Raw genomic sequence first — 20,395 nt, forward strand, 5'->3', positions numbered from 1 at the left:
GTTGTCAAGTTAATGGCAGGATATGGGTGGACACACTGTATATACAAAAAGGACGTGTGAATGAAGCCTTACACTAACCATTGGGTTGAGAAATAGACCCTGCCATAACAAAAGTCACTCGTCCATGTTGGACTGATAGGAAAATACCATTAGTTGCAAATTTTGCATCCTGACATTTCCCAAAAAAGATTTTTGCAGGGTTCTATGACTATTTTACCAGTTCACCATTGTTTTCACTATCAAAATTCCCTTGTAATTTTTTTTAGTTCCCGTTGAAGAGCCATCTTAACATCTCTATTTTTCAAACTGTAAATTAAAGGGTTAAGCATCGGGACGGCAGCCGTGTTAAACAAGGAGAAAAGTTTACTGGAGTCCAAGTTATTCTTTTGTCCAGGATTCAGGTATTGGCAGAGGAGAGCCACGTAAAGAAGGATGACCACCATCAGGTGTGAGGAGCACGTGTGGAAGGCTTTACGTCTACCGATGGTAGAAGGTATTCTCAATATCGTGGCAATTATGAAAATATAGGGGGTAAAAGTCAAAGGAAAAGAGAAAAATAAATGAAAAAGTACACTGGAGAGAATGAAATGATCCAAAAGAGATGTGTCGCTACAAGTAATGTATTTCAAAGGCAAAATATCACAAAAGAAGTGGTTGATCTCAATTGACTTGTAGCAGGAAAACTTGGTGACAACGATGGTGTGAGGTAGACTTTGAAGAAACGCGGAGACCCAACAGACAGAAGCCAATGGACCACATAGCTTATAATTCATGATCATATTATATTTCAATGGCTTGCATATGGCAACATACCTATCATAACTCATGGCTGACAATATTAGAAGTTCAAGTCCTATCAATGATACCCAAATGTACATCTGTAGAATACAACCGGCATATGACACCATGGTACTTCCGGACAAAAAGCCTGTAAGGATCATATATAAAGTGTTCGTAGAGGAAGTCATGTCTATAATGGATAAATTGGCCAAAAAAAAGTACATGGGAGTGTGAAGGTGACAATCCAGGCAGACTAGTTGAAGAATGGTCATGTTCCCACCAATGGTGAAGAGATAGATGAGAAGAGCCAGAAGGAAGATTAGAAGTTGTAGCTCTGGAACACTGGAAATTCCAACAATGATGAAATGAGTGATATTGGCGATCTTTTCTGGATACATTATGAAGATTTTTTGGAAGCCATTATGTTCTGGTTATTATATGACATTGGTGTGTACAACAAAAATGGAGAAATTCATTGCTAGTGGTGTCTTGCTATGGTCCATTGCCAATGGAAATGAAATGAGGAGCAACCAAAAGGCTATAGACATTTCAGTATCTATCAAGAAGCAAGAAGATATCTGTGATCCACCAAAGCCACGTCTTAACTTCCACAAATGCCCAACACTTTAGCAAGATAACATTCGCCTTAGAAAATGTCAAACCATTATTGGTTTATTTAAGGGGTTAGTAAAAAAAAGAGAATAAGTTATTCTCTGTAAATAGGACAACATAAAACTTGTTGATCAAGTTGATGAGGGTCCGACTAAACTGCAAAAATAAACATACAGAACTTGTGGGCACTTGTGTCAGGGTGTAACGTCCTTTATATCTTGTATTCTACAATGCAATGCTTTATAGTATTCCTTGAAAATATCCTCTGAGGTTCTCAATACTCCCAGGCCTAATCATGGTCTGATTAAGGGATTTATACATATTATAAAGTTTCCTTCTTCTTAAAACATTACTAATTAAAAGTTGATAGATTTAATAAACACATCTGCAATATTCTATCTATAGAAATATATCATTAAAGTTCTGAATTTGGCCATAAGTTCCAGTTCTGCAGTCCTATAGTAATGTCTTCTATATCTGCAGAATAAGTACATATACACTTTACTTTTTCTCTTCTTTAAATAAGGTGGCACGCAAAGCTTAAAGGGGTTGTCCACTACTTAAACATTGATGGTCTATCCTAAAGGGGGCTTTACACGCAGCGATATCGCTAATGATATGTCGTTGGGGTCACGGAATTTGTGACGCACATCCGGCATCGTTAGAGACGTCGTTGCGTGTAACACCTATGAGCGACCACTAGCGATCAAAAATACTGACCAAATCGTTGAACGTTGACACGTCGTTCATTTTCAAAATATCGCTGCTCGTGCTGGACGCAGGTTGTTCGTCGTTCCTGAGGCAGCACACATAGCTACGTGTGACACCCTGGGAACGCCGAACAGCAGCATTCCTACGTCCACCGGCAACGAGGTGGACGTGACGTTCATGCAGCTGCTCTCCGCCCCTCCGCTTCTATTGGTGGCTCGCTGTGTGACATCGCTGTGACGGCGCACAAACCTCCCCCTTAAATAAGAGGTTGTTCGCCACCCCACAGCAACGTCATTAGGAAGGTACGTGCGTGTAACACTTACAAGCGATATTGTGCGCCACGGGCAGCGAATTTGCCCATGACGCACAAACAACGGGGGTGGGTGCGATCGGCAGCAATATCGCTAGCGATGTCGCTGCGTGTAAAGCAGCCTTTAGTATAGGTCCTCAATGTCTGATCGACTGGGGATCGTCACCAATCAGCTGTTCTCAGTGCCGGTGGTGACAGAAGAGAGCTGAAAATGCTCAGGTCCGGAACTGCTCCGTCTTCTGATAGTGATCGCGACCGGGTACTGCACATCTGCATCCCATTCAAATCAATAGGAGACAGATGTGCAGTACCCGGTGGTGGGCGCTATTAGAAAATGGGGCAGCTCCAGAACTGAGCATTTCCAGCCACCTCATGCCGCTGCCAGCATAGAAAACAGTTGATCGATGGCAGTGCCAAGTGTCAGACTCAAGCCAATCAGGCATTGATGACCTATACTGAAGATCGTAAAAGTAGTGGACAGCCCCTTTAATGATTGTGGTTACTTTAAAAGGTACAATACACTTTATGGTTACAATTCTTAGATAAGGAACAGCATCTTCATTGTTGCAATACACACAATGTGGCACTGTGGGGTAAAATCTCAAAATTGAAAAGAACAAACTGTGCATTTGGATTAAATCCAAAGACTGTGTTACTTCACTCAAGCTTAAGGCACAAGCTACGCCATTTTTTTTTTAGATCCCAGGGGTTGCCCTGGCCTTCACCTTTTAAATCCTATGCAGAAATCTGGACTTCCACGAGGCCTCTAGGCTAAGTCCATGTCATGGAGTCAGCAACTGGCCGGTGGTGCTGGTTGACAGGAAGGGCTAGGTCGCCGGGTCAGAACCAGGAGAGAAGAACAGTACAAAATCAGCAAGAAAAAGAATAGCCAGGAAACTGGCCACTGTCAGACAACAGAAATACAACAAAACATGAGGCAGAAGCTGAAGCCACAAGACTGAACCATAAGCGATAAAACTATATCTGGCAGCTACAAGCAGTAAGTTGGGAGTATTAGTAGGGTGTGGTGCTTTAATATTGGCTAAAGCTGAGAGCTGATTACTCCAGCTGGACAGCACATATACCCATACTACAAGACTGGATGACACAACAGGTCCCAGCCAGTCTTGGCCCTGTGGCTGGATAAAGCTTGGGCTGCCTGGAGTTTCTGGTCCCAACATTTCCCCCATCACTACAGTTGCCCACAGAATGAAAATGGTGGTGCCTGGTGACAGGAGTAAACATTATAGGGGCAGATCCTGGAGGAGATATGACAATACTCCACTGTCCAAAGCAACCAATCATAGAGCAGCTTTCATTTTTCAGGAGCAGAATACAAAATAAAATCTGCTGTGAAATTCATTGCTCTGGACAGGAAAGACAGATTTTTCATTCTACATAGTTTCTTCATCCATATTTTTAGGTACATGGCAGGGCCTATAGAGAGACAAAGAGGGCACAACTGGGTGAGAACAGGAGGAGTCTGGGAGCTGCCCAGCGGGATTTGATCGGTGATGTCATTCTGTAATTTACAGGAAGTCAAAAACTGACTTCCTGTCTACACCTTATTGTGTGTATTATAAGAATGAGAAAAATACGTTGATCATACAAACTGGTGGCAGGTTTTCCCTTCGAGTGTGCTAATCCAGAGGTTAACTGTGAGACTGACTGAGGAGTGTGTGGCATGTTGTGGCGCAGGACAACATATGCCTCACATTGAGTAACGTGACTGATAAAGACAGAAATCACCCGCTAACCAACAGGAGATAGTTGGAGTAGTACTAGAGAAGTGTGGGTTGTTTCCTTTGGGGAAACAGAAATACCTTTAGAGATTAGTTATGCTGAAGTTCAGTCAGTACAGTTGGAGTCCCCACCATATCCAATGAGAAAAAGGTAAAGGCGGTACAGAAGAGCTGGCCGAAATTCCACATAATGAGTATAATTCCAAAGACTAAAGTACTGATGTCAAGTTGACAGCTGGAAGATGGTGGTTTTGAATCGGTTCTGCAAGTTGGCCCACAGCTCACAGTCATCTCCACAGTGTCCTCAAAATGGCACTGGAGATCGTAGTACGTGCATGCGCCAGTTCCGGCGCCATTTTATTGAAGGCAATGTCCCAATAGCAATGCACATGTTTCACCAAGATTTGGCAATGGTGGTGGCACAAAATTTAAATAAAGAAAAGAAGGTAAGGAAGGGGGAGGAATCATTCCAGAGGATCTACATAGAACCACACCGATGCTCAAGCCACTGCACCTATGACGTCGTTTCTGAAGCATTGGATAAAGGATTTTCCCCATGGGGAGTTTACGTGTACTTGAACATGCATTTCATTCAGCAATGGAGTCTTGGGGGGTGAGTGTGCATACAGGCCATGGAGATTGAGTGCACTATTTTTTGTTTTCTTTGAAACAATTGTACCTGCTGATTCCAGGCATTTCTGTCGCTCTCCACAATTGGTCCTTGATTTTTGGACAACACGTTTGATAATTCTTTTTACTTCTCTATCTGAGCACCTGGTCATTGCCAGTTTATGGTGAAATTATGTTCTTTCTATTTCCGGATTATGGCCCAAACAGCGCACACTGGAACCTTTAGTAATTTAGAAATTCTTCTGTAACCAATGCCATCAGTATGTTTTGAAACAATAAGGTTGTGAAGCTCTTGAGACTGCTCACTGGTTTTAGCAATCATGAGGTGTTTCTTGTGCGGCTCCTTTGTAACTATACACCTTTTTATAGGGCATCAGTTAAAGCAGCTGAAATTATTTTACACTAAGTGGTCGGATTGCTTTCTAATTACTGATAAATTTCAGCTGGTGTTATTACTTTCCATGGCTTTTTGCATCCCTCTTTCTTCATGTGTTTAATATTTTTACCCCTTTTTCTCATTATTACACCACTTATTTTTTGGACATCTATGGTTTGATTTCTTTTTTTTTTCTGTGGATTGGATAGGTTGTTATTGATATCTGGTGAGATATTCATGTCAATAGCACTGTCAGTGCTCCGGGATTTCCAGTTTGCTTCTGGAGGATCTTGCCCTTTGTTACTATGGAGGTTTCTGTTCTGTTGCCCTACTTCCTGTTCATCTGTTTAAAAGCCCGCCACTAAGCTTAGTCTAGTTGCTTGAGTATACTGCTTCCTGTCTACTCCTGCTCCGTTGCTCTCGTTTCCTGGTTGTTATTTGGATCCTGGTGAATCACCTGACACCGGCTCTGGACTCCACCTGGTCTCATCGAGCTGTGCCCTGTCTGGTCCTGGACTCCGTCTGCCGTCTCTGGTCGGCGCTTGTGAGCGGTCTCTTCCAGTCCAAATCTACATCCTGCACGGACATTTTTGGACGAAAACCTGTTGCCCTTTTGTGTCCCGGCTGCTGCGCATTTCGGCCTTCTGGGGTGATTGCCAGACAGCTCCTGTATAGGGGTTCGCTCCTTGTGGCCTCCCTGGGGGAGTCCGGTACGCAGTCCCGGGAATTCCCCTTTTGCTCCGAACCTGGCAGGTATATACTGTGTTTATGTTCTGTTCTGTGTACATATTGTTGGTTGAATATTATAAAACTTCTTTGCGCCAAGAACCTGTCTCTGGTTGTCATTGCCCTAACGCGATCGAAATCCTCAGTTCATACAATAGTATTACAAGCACCTTTAGAAACATATTTACTTTGAAAATTGGTGATATGTTCAATACTTATTTCATCCTCTGTATATACCAAGATAGGGAACATATATACCAGGATGGGGAACGTATATACCAGGATGGGTGACATATATAACAGGATGGGGAACATATGCTCAAGGACAGGGAACATATTCAACAGGATAGGGAACACACAGTATATACCAGGATTCGAGACATAGAAGGATGGGGAACATATATACCAGGATGGGGGACATATATACCAGGAAAGGGAACATATATACCAGGATGGGTGCAGAATGGGGATCATATACTGTATACCTGGATAGTCCCAGGATGGGGAACATATGTACGAGAATGGATCCAAGATGGGAGACATACCGGGAATGGGAACATACATACCAACATGGCATACATATATATCAGGATGGGGAATATCTACAACAGGATGGGAAACATATACCCCAGGATAGACAACATATACACAAGGATGGATGCAGGATGGCGAACATATAGATAAGAATGGGCCCAGGATGAGGAACATATATACAAGGATGGGCCCAGGATGAGGAACATATATACCATGATGGTTCACATATAAACCAGGATAGGCCCAAGATGGAGGACATTAATACAGGATGTGGGACATTACTATATAAAGGGGAGAACCTCATGTTATGACTGAGTTCTACATCTCACAAAGGGATGACCATATCAGTAGAGATATTAAACCTGCAATACACAATTCCTTACTCAGACTATCAGAAGCCCTAGATCTGAACTAAATTTGTCCCTGCTTATCCACAGAGGTTGGCATCCTAAGATTATGCAATGGCTCCCCCACTCAACATCACCTGACCCTGAGTATCCTTAACTGTGCCCTAAACTATAAACCAAATGTAACACAAAACAACATAATAATAAAAGAAAAGGATGAGACACAGGGCTAAGAACATGTTCCACACAGTCAAACAGGAAAGATGGAGAAAAACAGAATTAACCCCAAAGACTAATGGTATACATCGGAACCCCCCAAACCCTAAACAGAACAAAATGAGAAGACTGCTGGGAAGGGGAAAAGACAAACAAACAACAGGGAAAATGAATAGAGATAGTAAAGCAAGAGAATCCTTAACTGAAGCGCTGGGACTCCTAACATCCATTTACCTATGCATTTAGCCATATAGCCAGCAAAAAAAGCATTTGCTTGGGGAGTATAAATAGCCCCTCCCCAATATGTGATAGGGCAAAATAAAACGAGGAAGTGAAAATACCTGAATAGAAATGAAAAGGACAGAGGAAAGGACAGACAAGAAAACTATCAGCAATTGGATAAAGACAAAACAGGTTGTGGTCCAATAAAGAGAGAAACCGACCACACAACCAGACGTCCGTGGATTGAGCCCTGAATATGAGGCATGACTTTCATATATCCTTATAGGATTTAGAATACTACAATGGCCCATTCACCTGACCAACATGCACATTTTTTACTGGGGCCCATCAAGCTCTAGTTATTCCACTGCCTGCATACAATACCTGAACATATTTATTGGGTTATTAAACTTTAAAATGTATATAAAACTTAACATTAAGGCTGGTTTCATAGAAAGTATGGCAGCATGTTTATTTTGAGCCACTGGTGGACACATTAAGAAAAGGGCCCTTGTGCAAAACCAGTACATTTGAAGCCCAAGAACTTATAAAAATGAAAAATTTCACCTGCTTTGGAGGTAGAAATGGCCCCCCTTACCTCCTGGGCCCATTTGTGGCTTCGCAGGCTGCACCAATAATATGTCCGCCCCTGTATTGAGCACCTTTTTTGTGCCAGATTTCTGTCTTAACCACACATTTATCTGTACAAGTTAATAGGGAATCTAAGGGAACTATTAGACGTACAAATTTCATCTCTTATTATATCTATTCTAAAAATCACATTTCCTTTTACAGCTGCTGCTTGACATTGAGTTTCACTGTTTTATTGACTTTAAATCATTATATCCAGGTCCTTTTCGTACTGTTATCTTCAGTTGTATTCTCCTTAAAGGGGTTGTCCACTACTTTTATATTGATGGCCTATTCTTAAGGCCGCTTTACATGCAACGACGTATCTAACGATATGTTGTCGGAATCACGGAATTCATGACGCACATCTGGCGTCGTTGCGTGTAACAGCTGCGAGCCACCGCTAACGATCAAAAATACTCACCACATCGTTGATCGTTGACACGTCGTTCATTTTCAAAATCTCGTTGCTCATTGTGGACGCAGGTTGTTCGTCGTTCCTGAGGCAGCACACATCGCTACGTGTGACACCCCGGAAACGACGAACAACAGCTTACCTGCGTCCTCCGGCAACGAGGTGGGCGTGTCGTTAATGCGGCTGGTCTCCATCCCTCCTCTTCTATTGGTGGCCCGCTGTGTGACGTCGCTGTGATGGCACACGAACCTCCCCCTTAAAAAAGAGGTTGTTCGCCGCCCACAGCGACGTTGCTAGGAAGGTAAGTACGTTTGACGGGTGTTAGCGATATTGTACGCCATGGGCTGCGATTTGCCTGTGACGCACAAACGATGGGGGCGGGTGCGAACGCTAGTGACATCGCTAGCAATGTCACAGCGTGTAAAGCGTCCTTTAGATAGGTCATCAATGTTTGATCGGCCGGAGTCGCCGGAGACACGCCGCACCCTCGCTGATCAGCTGATCTTGGTCTTGGAGGTGGCAGCAGGCAACCGGAAATGCACAGTTCCGGTATAGCTCCGTCTTCTCATAGCGGCCGCTGCCGGGTACTGCACTTCCACCTCCGATTCTAATCAATAGGAAGCGGATGAGCAGTACCCAGCCGCGACAGCTATCAGAAGACGGAGCAGCTCCAGAGCTGAGCATTTCTGGCTGCCTGCTGCTGCCCCGCGACCAAGATGACCTGTTCGGCAGGGGTGCTGGGTGTTGGATCCCGGTCGATCATACATTGATGACCTATCCGAAGGATAAGCCATCAATGTCAAAGTAATGGCCAACCTCTTTAATGTATATGTTGTAATACTGTTTTTGTGCCTATGCCATTTACTTATTGATCAACATTAATTCTCTGCCAAGATTTGCCCTTGCAGTCAGTTTACATTATCTTTATATAGCTTTGACTTTTAATGTCTCCTATGTAGATTAGTAAAATAAAAAACACATCCATTTTATAATATCTAAATACAATCAAAAGTGAATGAGTAAAACAGATCTATTACACCAGAATGTCCGCCTTTTCCTTAGAGCATTCTTTATGTCTTTGTTCTTCAAGCTGTAGATTAGAGGGTTTAGCAGAGGGACCACAACTGTGTTGATCAAAGTGTAAAGTTTCTTATATTCTAGATTGATGGGTATCATATATTGCATAACATTCATTGTATACAGAAGGATGACAATAGTGAAGTGTGAGGAGCACGTGTAGAAGGCCTTAGACCTGCCTGTTGTGGTTCGGATCTTCATGATTGCAATTATTATAAAAATATAGGGCACAAAAGTGAGAATAAATGGGGAAATAGTGAAAAGAAGCCATCCTTCAATAACAAATAATATTTCTAGTACAGAAGTGTCACTGCAGGTCATCTTCATTAGAAGGATGATGTCGCAGAGGAAGTGGTTGACTTCAATGGAGGTATAACATGAGAAACCTGAAAGTAGCAAAGTATGTGGACATATGGAAATAAAACCCAAAGACCAACAGAGAGAAGCCAACGCAACACATGTCCTCTGGTTCATAACCAATTGGTACCTCAATGGGACACAAATGGCCACATAACGATCAAAGCTCATGGCAGTCAGTATGTACAACTCATGAATTGTGAAGGATCCGGCTGTGAAAGATTGAATCATGCACCCATGGAATGAAACCGTTTTATCCCCAGTCATGAAATTAGTGAAGATCTTATGTAGCACAGAGATGGTGAAGAAGATGTCAACGATGGACAGGTTGGCCAAGAAGAAGTACATGGGAGTGTGGAGATGACGTTCCAAGCAGATCAGTATGAGAATCATCATGTTTCCTCCAAACACAATCAAGTAGATGAACAGAACTACAACGAAGACCATGATCTGTAATTCTGGGGAGTACGAGAATCCTTCCAGGATAAAATATTCAACGATGGTCTTATTCTTGTACATCTGTAGGACCGATTTTTAAAATCCAAAAATGACCTAAGACGAGTGGATTAGACGTTGGTTAGTCTAGAAAAAGCAAAATAAAATCGTAATCTACGTAAAAATAAGAAGCTCAGTTGTAATTCAACCAAACGTTTTCATGTGGTGAAGACACCAGTAGTACAGAAAAAGATGAGATTTTCAGAGCTCTTGTTATTGTACTGTTCATCTCATTTGGTTGATGCAGCTATTATTATGTCAGCACATATTTTAAAGGGAACCTGACTATAGACTCATGCTGCCCAACCTATGTACAGCATGAAGAGGACACTGGCTGTGTTATTGCATCAGGATGTGTTTTACACGTAAAACGGGGGATCATATGTCTTGGATGACTAATCTAACACCATCCCATGAAGGCATCTCACCGCCCCACTCTCCTAAACTGACAGGTGTCATCTTATGTATGTGTCACGGGTGTGTCACAGGTGACAGACATTCATGTGTTTTCGGGTCTGGGACTGGCAGCACAGAATGCTCCCTGACTTTCTATTGTTCCTGTTGTCAGTAGGCATGTGTATCAATAGCTTTCCTGCTGGATTCATCTCTCTTCTTTGGACCCTGCAGGAGCTCACCTTCCTCCCAGCTGTTGATTATCAGTATTCCTTTGGTGTTTAAATACCCCTTCCTTGCTATGGACTGTGCTTGTGATATTTTCAGTTCATTCAAGCCTTAGTTGCAAGCAGGTGGTTTGTTCTCCTCTGTGGTATCGTTGCTGGAAGCTCTACTGAACTCCTACCTGATTCACCTAATGATAGGTACTTCATGCATTTTCCCCCTGTATGTCTCCCTTGTGTCTTCTACAGTTGTTTAGTGGGGTTGACAAACAACTCATCCCAACCGTCCCTATTAAGGGTCCAGCACTTGAGACACCTAGGGTCAGGTATCTGGTTCGGCACATAGGTGCGGAACCCATCTAGGGTGGAGAAGGACACTAGGGACCAGCACTAGGATTGGTCAGGGGTCACCATCTTCCCTCTCTCTAGACACAGGGTTTCCCTTTCCATTTGCTGTGCGCTTGGTACTTCCCCATACCTAGCATGACAGTATGTAAGGAGAACCCTATTGGTGTAGGGGAGAGGGATGGGTAGAAGCTGTCTGGAACATACCTTGAACTAGTCATCCAAGAAACAAGGTTCCTGCCCGGATTTTCAAAGGATGTATTCTCTGGAACATTCCGTGGTGGATGAAATATAACAGCCAGTGTCTGATTCATTGCTCAAATCTCATTTAAGGTTCCATTTATAGGGGTTTTCCCCACAAACAAAATTCATTTTAATCAATAAATCTTGGAATAATATAAATTTCCATAATTGGATGTGTTTATATAAAATGTGCCTGTGCTAAGATAATCTTATATATGTGTCCCTGCTGTGTACTGTGTAATGGCCGTGTCTGACCGTACAGGGACATGGTCTGATGATACCACATCTCCTGGGCCGGGGAGGATGCAAAAGAGATTATACAGACATTACAGCACGAGATCACAGCTGATTCTTTTTGTGAGGTAAAACAAATCTCTGTCTGTTTTTAAAAAATGTTTTACGTCAAAGAAAGAATTATTTGCGATCCTTTTCTGTAATGTCTGTACACTCTTTTGCATCTTCCTCTGCCCAGGAGCTGTGGTATGATCAGACCATGTCCCTGTACGGTCAGACACGGCCATTACACAGTACATAGAAGGGGCACATATATAAGATTATCTCAGGACTGGGACATTATTATGTTAATCACATCCAATTATGGAAATTAATATTATTCCAAGATATATTGATTGAAATTAAGTTTAAAATTACTTTGTTTGTAGCAAAAAGGAAAATACAACCAATATCTGTGAGAATGTGCCTCAACAACTAAGTGGCCTCATCTCCATTGAAAAGTTAAGTTTGATTTAACCATGAAAGTTAAGAGTGGAAAATGAATGGAGATGACTGTGAGACCAAGGAAAGGAGGCAGAATGGAAAGCAAAATAATCGGGGATGACGTATGGTAGGTGGGATACACCGTTGCAGAGTCCATACGAATATTGTGATGTTTGCTTTGCTCTGTGTAATTTACAAAATGCTGAATGGGGAGAACATTGAACACGATCTCCACTGTCAATAGTTGAAATACAATGGTGGTTATTTCCTACAACAAACATCATGAGTGTCACACTCAGAGATGTGAAATCCGTATGCACTGCGTGATACACGCATTGAGACTGACGGGCATCTGACGCACTGCAAAAAACACGACAAACAAAAACGGGACACTTTATCAACAGTGGGCCCTATGTCTAGGGAGAGGGGTGAGGGGACACCCGTGAATTCACCTCAAGATGTTACCTGAGCTCCCTAGTGTCCCAATATGGGGTGTTTATGCCTGTCGCTAAGCCAGATACCTAATCCTTCACTAGTGAGATGGCTGGTGGGAGACATTAGTCCCATCGCTGCAGTAACAAACATGGAAGGAAAAGAAGGGCAGACGGAGGGAATAAACAGAAGGATACAAACACCAAAATCATGGCAGCAGATAGACTCCAAAGTAGACGTTGGATAGGTATGGGAAAATTAACCAGCAGCACCTTCCACCAGGATGGCCAGAGAAGAATGAATTCTATCAACAGCAAGGACTGCTGGGTAAACCCCACTATTTAAACCTAAAGGAGCGTGGGGTCAAAGCAGCTACAGCTGACCCTACTGCTATGAGCTGCTGGCAACCAAACTGACATTAACTCATAAAGCACCAACAGAAACTAAACTGCATTTAATTGAGGAGTCTAGATGGTAAAGAAAGGCTCCAGTCAAAAACCTGTCACAAGTCTCTAAGAATAGGGAGACGACCATGACAATGGGTTAGGTCATCACTGTCATCTATTACACTCAATGACGTAATGTTTATTCTTCTGTGGATAACACTCAGCCCATGAAAATGGCCAGACTAAAGCTGGGTTTACACACTGCAACATCGCAAAGGACATCGCTGCAACGTCACCGGTTTTGTGACGTAACAGCGACCTCCCTAAGTCTCTGCTAAGTCGCTGGTGAGCAGTCAAACAGGCAAACCTGGCCAACAACTCAACAGTGATCTGGACCTGCAGAGCGACCTAGCTGGTTGTTGGGGACGTTGATAAGCAGCCTTTTGAAAGGGAAGTTGCTAACAAAGTCTCTGCAAAGTCTTTCACACACTGAAACTTTCCAGCGATGCATGCTGCACAGCGGGAAACAAAGGACCTAGAAATGGTTCTGAACGATTTGTAACGATTACAACTTCACAGCAGGGGCCGGGTCGCTGATAGGTTTCACACACTGCAACATCGCAAACAACATCGCTATTGCGTCACAAAACCGGTGACGTTACAGCGATGTCGTTTGAGATGTTGCAGTGTGTAAACCCAGCTTAAGAATACATTCCTTGTGCTGCATGGTGGCTCTACTTAGCAATTTTAGCAAAATATTTGATACTAAATGTTAAGAAACTTTGTGTTAATACTTTTGAGTAATAGGGGTTAGTAGAAGTCTTCATAGACACTGAGGTATGAAGTTCAAGGCAGATGCCCTCACGATTTTCCATCCCTGGTAGTTTATTATGTCCCAATCCAATATTAGGAAAAATGTTCCTTTTAGGAACAACCTAAAGACAACCTGATCCAAAAGGGGTTTTACCCCTATGTAGAGTGGGTTTTTAGACTCCTAAACTTAATGTGAAAAAAACTTCTAAAAGGGCATGAAAGTTACTTTAAAGGGGTGGGTGGAAGCCCTCATAGACACTGAGGTATTGGGCTTAAGGCAGATGCCCTCACGATATTCCCTCCCTAGTAAGTAATCATGTCCCAATCCAAAATTAGGAGAAATGTTCCTTTTAGGAATACTTTATCCTAAAGACAACACTGATCCAAAAGGGCTTTACCCCTACGTAGAGTGGATTTAAAGACTCTTAAACTTAGAGTGAACTAAACCTCTAAAAGGGCATGAAAGTTCCTTTAAAGGGTGGGTGGAAGCCCTCATAGACCCTGAGTTCTTGGGCTCAAGGCAGATGCCCTCATGATATTCCATCCCAAGTAATTAATCATGTCCCAATCAAAAATTAGGAGAAATGTTCCTTTTAGGAACAAGTTAACCAAAAGACAACACTGATCCAAAAGGGCTTTACGCCTACGTAGAGTGGATTTAAAGACTCTTAAACCTAATGTGAACAAAACCTCTAAAAGGGCATGAAAGTGCCTTTAAAAAATAACTTGACATAATTTAGATTACTTGATCAACCACCGCAAGTGAGATGAGCATCAGTCTTACATTGTAATAACTGTAAGACCACCATGACCGTGTAGGACTACTGTGCAGGCGACCTTCACTACACGATCTTCTAGACCACTGTTTGTCAACCTCAGTCCAAGACCTACCAACAGATCATGTTTTCAGGTTTTCCTCAATCAGGTTTTTAGAATTTCCTTAATGTTGCACAGGTTGTGGAATTATTCCGTGTCGAATATTGAGGAAAACCTGAAAACATGATCTGTTGGTGGGTGTTGTGGAATGGAGTTGAGGAACACTTGTCTAGACATATCATCTATATTACATATCCATCATCAGCTACTGTTTCTATCACTTTACCTTCAATATTCTTAGACATAAAGCTTTAGTAGACCATAGATTAACTGTACAAGAAAACTATTCCGAGAGCTGTTACTTACGATGTGAGAGGTCAGAGGTGCCCAATTAACAGCTACTTTGCTTTCTATCAAATTAGTCCAGACATCATATGAATATATATAGTGTATATATACTTGCTACTGACGTTAATGAGGTCCCCAGGCTGCCGAATGGGCAGATGGATTACATTTCCTCATTAGTAGGTGCTCATTGTTTGTTTGCTCAGCTCACATATGTTTGACATTGACGATCAATATTTTAGCATTTTATGTCAGACTTTAAACATTGTATGAAGTTATGGAACAAGACTATTCCCAAGTGAGATCCATTTCTGTTCAAAATCCAGTGTATACAGTACAGTTCTATCAATCCAGGAATTAGTGGTCTATCTAGTCAAGCTTAATCTGATTAAAGGGGTTCTCCAAGAAATGTGATCAAATGAAAAAACAATAAAATAAATAGTTTTAAATATTAAACGTTTTTCTAAATTACCATTACTAATTAAAAACTTGTGCTTTATCTAGTGCACTCTGTCAGGGTTTTAAATTTGGCAACTGTCATCTATCAATGTGCAGCACATTCTAGATTTCAGAGGGCACAGATGGGAGAAGAGCATCTGTGAGATAGAAAGCCATGGACCCCATAGGGGGGAGGGGCGACAAGACCAGAGGGAAGGGAGGGAGTGAGGGGTTAATAAAGTTATAATGAGGGGCATTATGGGAAGGTATAGGGGATTGGTGGAGAAAAGGATCCCTGTAGGGGAGGGGGGGGAGTATAAAAGTGATGAGGGAGGGTCTTACCTCCCCTTTTGGACTCCGGACGGCGACAGATTCCCGCCCACCCCCCCTTTTTGTGTTTGTGAGTTTGTTTAACTATGTTCAAAAACAAAAAAAACAAAAAAAAACAACAACAACAAGGAATTATTATAAAAGGGATGTCTGTTTTGTCGCAGCAGCGGGGGTAGGTCTGGTCCAGAAGCGGTTGGAAGGGATTGGTAGCTGGACCGAGAGGCACTGTCTTGGTATGGTGTCTCTGGGTTCCGGGAAATTGCAGGCATGGGGTCCTGCAAAGTTTGGGGGGTATTAATCCGTGGGGTGATTAATACCTCATCTCTGGGTCGGAGTGTTGCGGCCAGGGATATTGGTGTAGGAAAGGGTTTCTGGACAGGGCCTACATAGGGTTTCATGTACCGTTTATTATTATGTGTTACCTATTATTGTGTGTTTGGGGTCGCCCGTTGGACGGCGCCCCCCTTTGTGGTAGTATGTTAATAATAGGTAATAAAGGCTGCTGTGGCCAATTTGTTTAACCAAGTCGCATGCAGTCGGTGTGTTATTTTTAGGTTAAGTTTTAGGGGGATAGTAACCATCACGACCGGAAAATCCTTCCTCAGTGGTCAAGACGTCCTCCCTGCAGTGCACTAAAACTGTCAGGCTGATGGAGATGAAGGTTCATTCTCAGTCAATTAAAGAAAGATGTTTTTTGTCTCCTTTTTTTCCCACCTCCATTGATCTGTCAGGTTGGCTGAGCAGAGTTATGTGAGTTACATAGGTGCAAAAAAAGCCCTAGGTCCATCAAGTTCAACCTTTCTCCACCAATTATATATTTTATCATTTTATCACTAAATCACCTATAACCAACAATGTTGTGTATACTGTGGATATTATCCATCCCTTTTTAAAAGCTTTTATAATGTCTGCCATTACTACCTCTTGTGGTCGGCCTTTCCACAGTTTGACTGCTCTAACTGTAAAGAACCCTTTCCTATTTAGCTGTCGGAATCACCTCTATTTCACTCACAATGTATGCCAGTGTATGCCCCTGGTCCTTATTATTGGTTTTTAAAGGAATAAGTCATGTAAAAGTCCTTTATATTGACCACACATGTATTTATACATATAAATGAGATTTCCTCTGAGTCGTCTTTTTCTAAGCTAAACAGGCCCAACTTTTTCAACCTCTCGTCATACGGGCGGCCTCCCATCCTTGTAATAATCTAGTTGCCCGCCTTTGACCTGACTCTAACTTCTTAATATCATTTTTAAAATGTGGAGCCCAAAAAGGAATCCCATATTCCAGATGTGGCCTTACAAGTGATTTATAGAGGGGTAACAATACGTTGGGATCACGGGATCTAATCTCTCTTTTTATACACCCTAAATGTCACCAGCGTCTTCCATCCTTGTGAAAAAAGGAGAAGGGGTATACCGAAATCGGGATCACCACAATATAAGTCAATAAATATTCAATTTTATTAACAAACAAACCCATGCACGAGACACATGTCTCCACACTAGAAATTGCTGAAAGACACACAGTGACAAAATTAAAAACATTTAAAAAGCCAAAGGCATAACATGTCCGCCAGGAACAGATTGCATAATCATGTGCATAATGATACAATTATGGACACTCCAATTATTAGTATACACGGCCCGTGTCCGGTTTACATAAATAAATATAATCTAAGGCGTTAATAGACACATATAAGCGCATATAGTACAATAATATACAGAACCACCTGGAATTACGTAAGTATGACAATTCTCCACCTACGTGACCTGCATAGGTGAAAGAGGCTTATAGAAGATGGCATAGATCGAATTATGAGATAGAGACACTTATATTATATAGGCACAAGGCACCTACACTGCAAATACCGAATAATATGAGTCAAATGCTCTAACAACAGGGTACATACAGGTCCCTATCAATACATGATGATACTATAAACCCAACATCCTGAAAAGCAACTAATCGAATGTAAGATGTATATAAAGACAGTAATAATTCTATCTGCCCATTACATATACCTATGCTATGCTGTTACAAATAACCAGGGTCCTGGATGCTGCACGCCACCAGATAGGTATAGTGCAGTTAAATGCTGCAACCAGACTACAAGCAGACTATAGGCAAGTGCAAAGCCGAACCTACATCCATCAACCCATAAAATATACAGCGACCATGCTGTTGGGGTGGATTAAGGAGTGACCACAAAGGGGGTTCCTGGCATAGACACCCCACGCGTATCGCCACGCACCCAGTGGCTTCCTCAGGGGAAAGAAGGCGATCCTTGTGAAATGAATGAGTGGCCTAGAGGCAGTAACAGTCGCGTTGTAGCCTAGGTAAGTATGAAGCGCTTGCTCCTATCCCCTTATCTTGTCTACCACCATTTTTAATAGCCAAATTCTTGTCTCCATAGACTTATATGGGGACCAGCAACTGGCCAGATAACCGGGATCAATCCCGGCCTGTTTTTTTTAACCCGGTTAGATCTGCTGGTCCTGGTTATCTGTGAGTCCACCCATTACTAGTAAGGAAGCCCCTAGCTTTTGGGTACTTAAATTCACACAGGAAATAAGGGAGTTAATCTTTTTGTCAAAACCACCCCTAAAAAACTGATAGAGTACCGTGCAGCAAACAATGTGGTCAGAATCGGACTGGTTACCAGAGGAACCTCCAGTAATACCAGTCCTGGCTGCAGTTACCTGCACTGAACTCTGGAGCTTTCACCTGAGCTCCGGGGTGCAGCCTGGACTGAACTCGGGGTTTGCAGGACTGAACCGCGAACGGCAACTGACTCCCCGGTGATTGCGGTTCAGTTGATGTCACAGATGCAGACAGGCCGGGCTGAACTCCGAAGCTGTCACCTGAGCTCCGGAGTTCAGCCCGACCTGTCCGCAACTATGACATGAAATGAACCGCAATCGCCGTGGAATCAGTCGGTGCTCGCGGTTCAGTCCTGCAAACCCCGAGTTCAGTCCAGGCTGCACCCCGGAGCTCAGGTGAGAGCTCCAGAGTTCAGTGCAGGTAACCGCAGCCAGGACTGGTATAACTGGAGGTTCCTCCGGTAACCAGTCGGATTCTGAACGTGATGTTCTCACATGGCAGCCTAAGATCTGTCTGTTTAAATACTTGTTTGATTGAGAGCAACACCTTCTGGAGTCTGATATCACCCCCTGGAGAACCAGGAGTGATTGTGCATGTGACCACAGCCAGAACCTACTATTGGTAAATGGCAACTATATTTATTATATTTAATACCATCTCCCCTGTGGAGTCCCACCATAAATGGTGGACAAAATGCGTCAGGAGGTTATACGATAGTGACGTCAATTAGTGCGACAGACCACACTAGCCACTGTACTTGTGAGGACGGGTGACAAAGAAGGTGGCATGACAGGGTTTATAGGGTCCTCTACCCCGGCTAAGGATCTCATGCCTCATTTGTGAACGGACTCTTCATCAAGATGATATGGTGAGACCGAAACATTTTTTTTTATATATTTGAGCACTGGTACACTTTTAGCACTTTATCACTTTATACAAGGATTGTCGAAGATATTTTAAACAACTCTATTAAAAGTTATATTTATTATTACACTGTGTCCGTCCTTCACTACTTAAAGGCGGTCACACTCCTCTTCCAGTACCGCATGTCTGTACAGGAAAGCAAGGGCCCACAGTAACGGTCCCCCTTTACAGCCGGAACATCTCCTGGGCCTGGTTCGGATCTGGTCTGTTTTCTACTGGCACTGGTCATGGACTTCTACTGGCACTGATAATGGTCTTCTACTCAGCTTGGGTCATTGATTTTCCTCACAGCTCAGATCGTTAATCTTTCTCTCACTTCAGGTCACGGATCTTCCTCTCAGCTCAGGTACAGCTTAGGCTTCTCTAGAACCCTTCTGTGGTGATAGTGGCGGTGAACCCATCTCGCAACCACACAACTTGCCTGTACAGGCTCCGGCGCCAACTACACCCCTCTCCAGCTTAGCCAAGCCTATTTATACTTAGCATCTGAGCCATAACTGACGCCTGACCAGGCATAACTTCCAAATTCTTCTCTTGAGAAACACACACTTCACTGTGTAGTTCCTGCTGCCTCCTCTGACCAGCAGATGTTGATGTTCTCCTGCAGACACTGAGAGGTCACTTAAGTATGTCTTCTGCTCCCTTACAGTTATATTGATAGGATAAGTTTATTAACACTGCTGTGGCTGACACACATTGGGCCACTGCAACTGAAATTTCTCTGACGCTTTTTCCTCCAAAAATAAAAAATGGAGATTACACGGCACTGCCACTCAGTTAAAAGATGTTCCCATATTATAGGATTGATTTCTAAAACTATATTTTTATGTTTAGATATAAAGCAAATTAAAACAGTGTACAAATGTAAACGATGATGAAAGCACTGTGGGTGACATGCTTATCTAGCTCTGTGGCTGGCACTCATATGTGGCACTGTGGTTGACTATCATATGGGGCTCTATGGCCGAAACTCATATGGGGCACTGTGGCTGACACTCATATGGGGCACTGTGGCTGACTCTCATATGGGGCACCATGATGGAAACTGATGTGTGGCATTTTGGCTGATGCTTATATAGCTTTGTGGTTGACACTCATATGGGCCACTCTGGTTGACACTCATATGGGGAACTGTGGTTGACACTCATATGGGCCACTGTGGCTGACACTCATATGGGGTGCTATGGCTGACACTCATATGGGG

At 42.9% G+C, this 20,395-nt stretch overlaps 2 protein-coding genes across 2 annotated transcripts; both read right to left on the bottom strand.

Annotated features, from left to right (window-relative positions):
- Positions 1 to 239: 239 nt before the first annotated feature.
- LOC142250368 (olfactory receptor 5V1-like) lies at positions 240 to 1,178 on the bottom strand. The gene has a single exon (XM_075322521.1). It carries the CDS (start codon positions 1,176 to 1,178, stop codon positions 240 to 242), a length of 939 nt encoding a protein of 312 aa, XP_075178636.1.
- An 8,078-nt stretch (positions 1,179 to 9,256) lies between these two features.
- On the bottom strand, positions 9,257 to 10,204 carry LOC142251762 (olfactory receptor 5AR1-like). Its single transcript, XM_075324813.1, has one exon. The coding sequence runs from the start codon at positions 10,202 to 10,204 to the stop codon at positions 9,257 to 9,259; it is 948 nt and encodes a 315-aa protein (XP_075180928.1).
- Between the last annotated feature and the right edge of the window lie 10,191 nt (positions 10,205 to 20,395).

Source organism: Anomaloglossus baeobatrachus, chromosome 9 (genome assembly GCF_048569485.1).
Source record: "Anomaloglossus baeobatrachus isolate aAnoBae1 chromosome 9, aAnoBae1.hap1, whole genome shotgun sequence".
NCBI classification, from domain to species: domain Eukaryota; kingdom Metazoa; phylum Chordata; class Amphibia; order Anura; family Aromobatidae; genus Anomaloglossus; species Anomaloglossus baeobatrachus.